At 42.3% G+C, this 2,326-nt stretch overlaps 1 protein-coding gene across 1 annotated transcript; it reads right to left on the bottom strand.

Annotated features, from left to right (window-relative positions):
• Positions 1 to 1,183: 1,183 nt before the first annotated feature.
• Positions 1,184 to 2,326, bottom strand: LOC135230477 (olfactory receptor 7G2-like). The gene is made up of 2 exons (XM_064279832.1): positions 1,784 to 2,326; positions 1,184 to 1,228 (listed from the first exon to the last, which is right to left on the bottom strand). Exons 1-2 carry the CDS (start codon positions 2,324 to 2,326, stop codon positions 1,184 to 1,186), a joined length of 588 nt encoding a protein of 195 aa, XP_064135902.1.

Raw genomic sequence — 2,326 nt, 5'->3', positions numbered from 1 at the left:
AAAAAACTTTTTAAAAAAATGACACTGAGACCACTGGATAGTCCCATGCAAAAGATAAAGGTGGACCCTTCCCCTTCTATATCAATACAAAAATTAACTCGAAATGGATCAAATGCTAAAACTATAAACCTCTTAGAAGGAAACAGAGAGGTAAATTTTCTTGATCTTGGATTGGGAAATGGTTTCTTAAATATGACACCAAAAGTACAGGCAGCAACATTCACTTTTTTTTTTTTTTTTTTTATCGTATCAGGTAATGTCCACAGGTTTCCAGGGACTGGCCTATCCTTGGCGGGGGAGGGGGGGGGAGCTTATTCAACCCAATACAGAGGAGTTACCTTCTGATGACTCCATGGAGAGGTCTATTAATAATAGATACAGGTAAGGATAGCAAGCTTTCTCTTTCTGGACATCAGGTATGGATATGACCCCTGGATCTGCTGCAGCAATCAGGAGACCACAAGGGGAACCACTTCTAAGATGAAGCCACCTAACAGAGGACTAAATGAAGCTTACTTTCCTGTTTCTGTTCATTCCCTACCTTTGAAGGCCTTTCCTTATAATGATATATAACTCTATTGCTTGAGGATATTAGAGTCAGTTCTTTTTCTTCTTAGCACCAAAGGCTTCCTCACTGATGAAATTTAAATATATCACGATCATCTAAAATTACAGAGATCATTTTGTAGATGATGAAACCGAGCATGGTGGGTGCTGATGTTGCCATTATTAGAGACAGTTTATCAGTGACAGATCTCACTAAGTGCTGAATTGGGGCATGAGAGGTCAGCATCCTTGTCTCACAGTGAGGTAAGTATGGGGTCCAATTCACAACCTTATCCATTGTACCAGGCCGAAGCTACACTCTAGCCATGATAGCAACATTCATTAGATCCTTCCCTGCCTTATCCATCGTCTCCCACTTGCTTTTGTCTGAGTAGGATAGTAACAATATCCCTATAACAAGAAGCCCTTCCTCAGGCTCTGCTTCTATGGAACCTGCCCAAAGAAACTGAGCTTAAACAGTGCAAATCATTTGTCAAACAGCACAAAACTAGGCACAAAACAGAGCCTGGTTTCAATCCCAAGTTAAAACCCATTTACTATAGTGAGTTCAGCGGAGTTCAGGGCTGATCAAGAAAAAAATTTATGACCGTGGAATACCAGTTGCATAACAAGCAATTTAGGGTGTCATCTCCTGCAGCAGGAGGTCTTCCAGAGGCAAACACTACAGGGAGACAACAGAAGGGGAAGAGGGCATGAAAACTCCCAGGGAAGAGCAGAGGGAAGGAAGGGGATTATGTGTCCCTATGAGAAGTCCTACTGCAGTAAGGTGGAGAGTCTCTAGGTCAGAGACACTCCAAAGGCAGCAGAACATTAGGACCCCTATAAGGTTTTGTCTTATCTAGCAGCTGTTGGGTGCAGCTTTGTGGGGTAAGTAAGGAAGGCAGGCTCTAAGTTGGTAAAATCGACTTACCTGGGGTATTTTTAAAAAGAATTGGATATGTACAAATTTGAGTTTGACATTGTCAGTCTTTTTTGAGCTTGCTATGAAGAAGTAAACGACTGGGGACCAATATGCAGAGGGCATTTTTGACTCATTTATGCAACACTTAGCCATTACATTATCTAGTCATTTTAGATGAACTTGTTGATGGAATAGTTAGGTATCCTGACACGCCAGTATTTCTTTTACCCTACTCATTCTAGAAATAGAAGCCCAAAGCAGAGAACACGATCACTAAAAAGAAGGTATCCTACCAATGATTTTTCTCAAGGTTACCTTCATGTGCCTGTTCCTCAGGCTATAGATAAAAGGAGTCATCATTTGAGGGACCACAGCATACATGACTGCAGCTACTGCTGTCTTCCTGGAAGAGTGTGTAAATGCAGAGCTAATGTACACCCCAAAGCCTGTCCCATAGAACAAGAAAACAACTGAGAGGTGAGAGCCACAGGTGGAAAAAGCTTTATACTTTCCGCCAGCTGATGGCATTCTCAGAATGGAGGAGATAATTTGCGCATAAGAGTAAATGATCCCAGAGAGAGGAATACCAGCAAATATGCGAGACATAAAATATAGCATGATGTTATTGATGAGGGTATTGGAATGGGCAAGTCTGAGAGCCTGAGCAAGTTCACAGAAGAAATGGGGGATTTCCAGGTCTGTGTAGAAGGACAGTCGCAACAACATCAGGCTATGGAGCAGGGCGTTCAAGGTGCTAGTGAAGAAAGAGAATACAATCAGCAGGCCACAGAGTCGAGAGTCTATGATGACTGTGTACCTCAGTGGGTAACAAACGGCCACATAGTGATCATACGCCAT

The sequence above is a fragment of the Loxodonta africana genome, chromosome 3, assembly GCF_030014295.1.
Source record: "Loxodonta africana isolate mLoxAfr1 chromosome 3, mLoxAfr1.hap2, whole genome shotgun sequence".
NCBI classification, from domain to species: domain Eukaryota; kingdom Metazoa; phylum Chordata; class Mammalia; order Proboscidea; family Elephantidae; genus Loxodonta; species Loxodonta africana.
This window is presented reverse-complemented; position numbering and strand designations above follow the sequence as displayed.

What these genes read in the sequence shown, in the direction of transcription:
- LOC135230477 (XM_064279832.1), bottom strand. Translation starts at nt 2,326, where the DNA reads ATGGCGTATGATCACTATGTGGCCGTTTGTTACCCACTGAGGTACACA. An exon ending in TGAGGAACAGGCACATGAAG is followed by an intron (nt 1,229 to 1,783) that starts GTAACCTTGAGA and finishes GTCTCCCTGTAG; the next exon opens with TGTTTGCCTCTGGAAGACCT.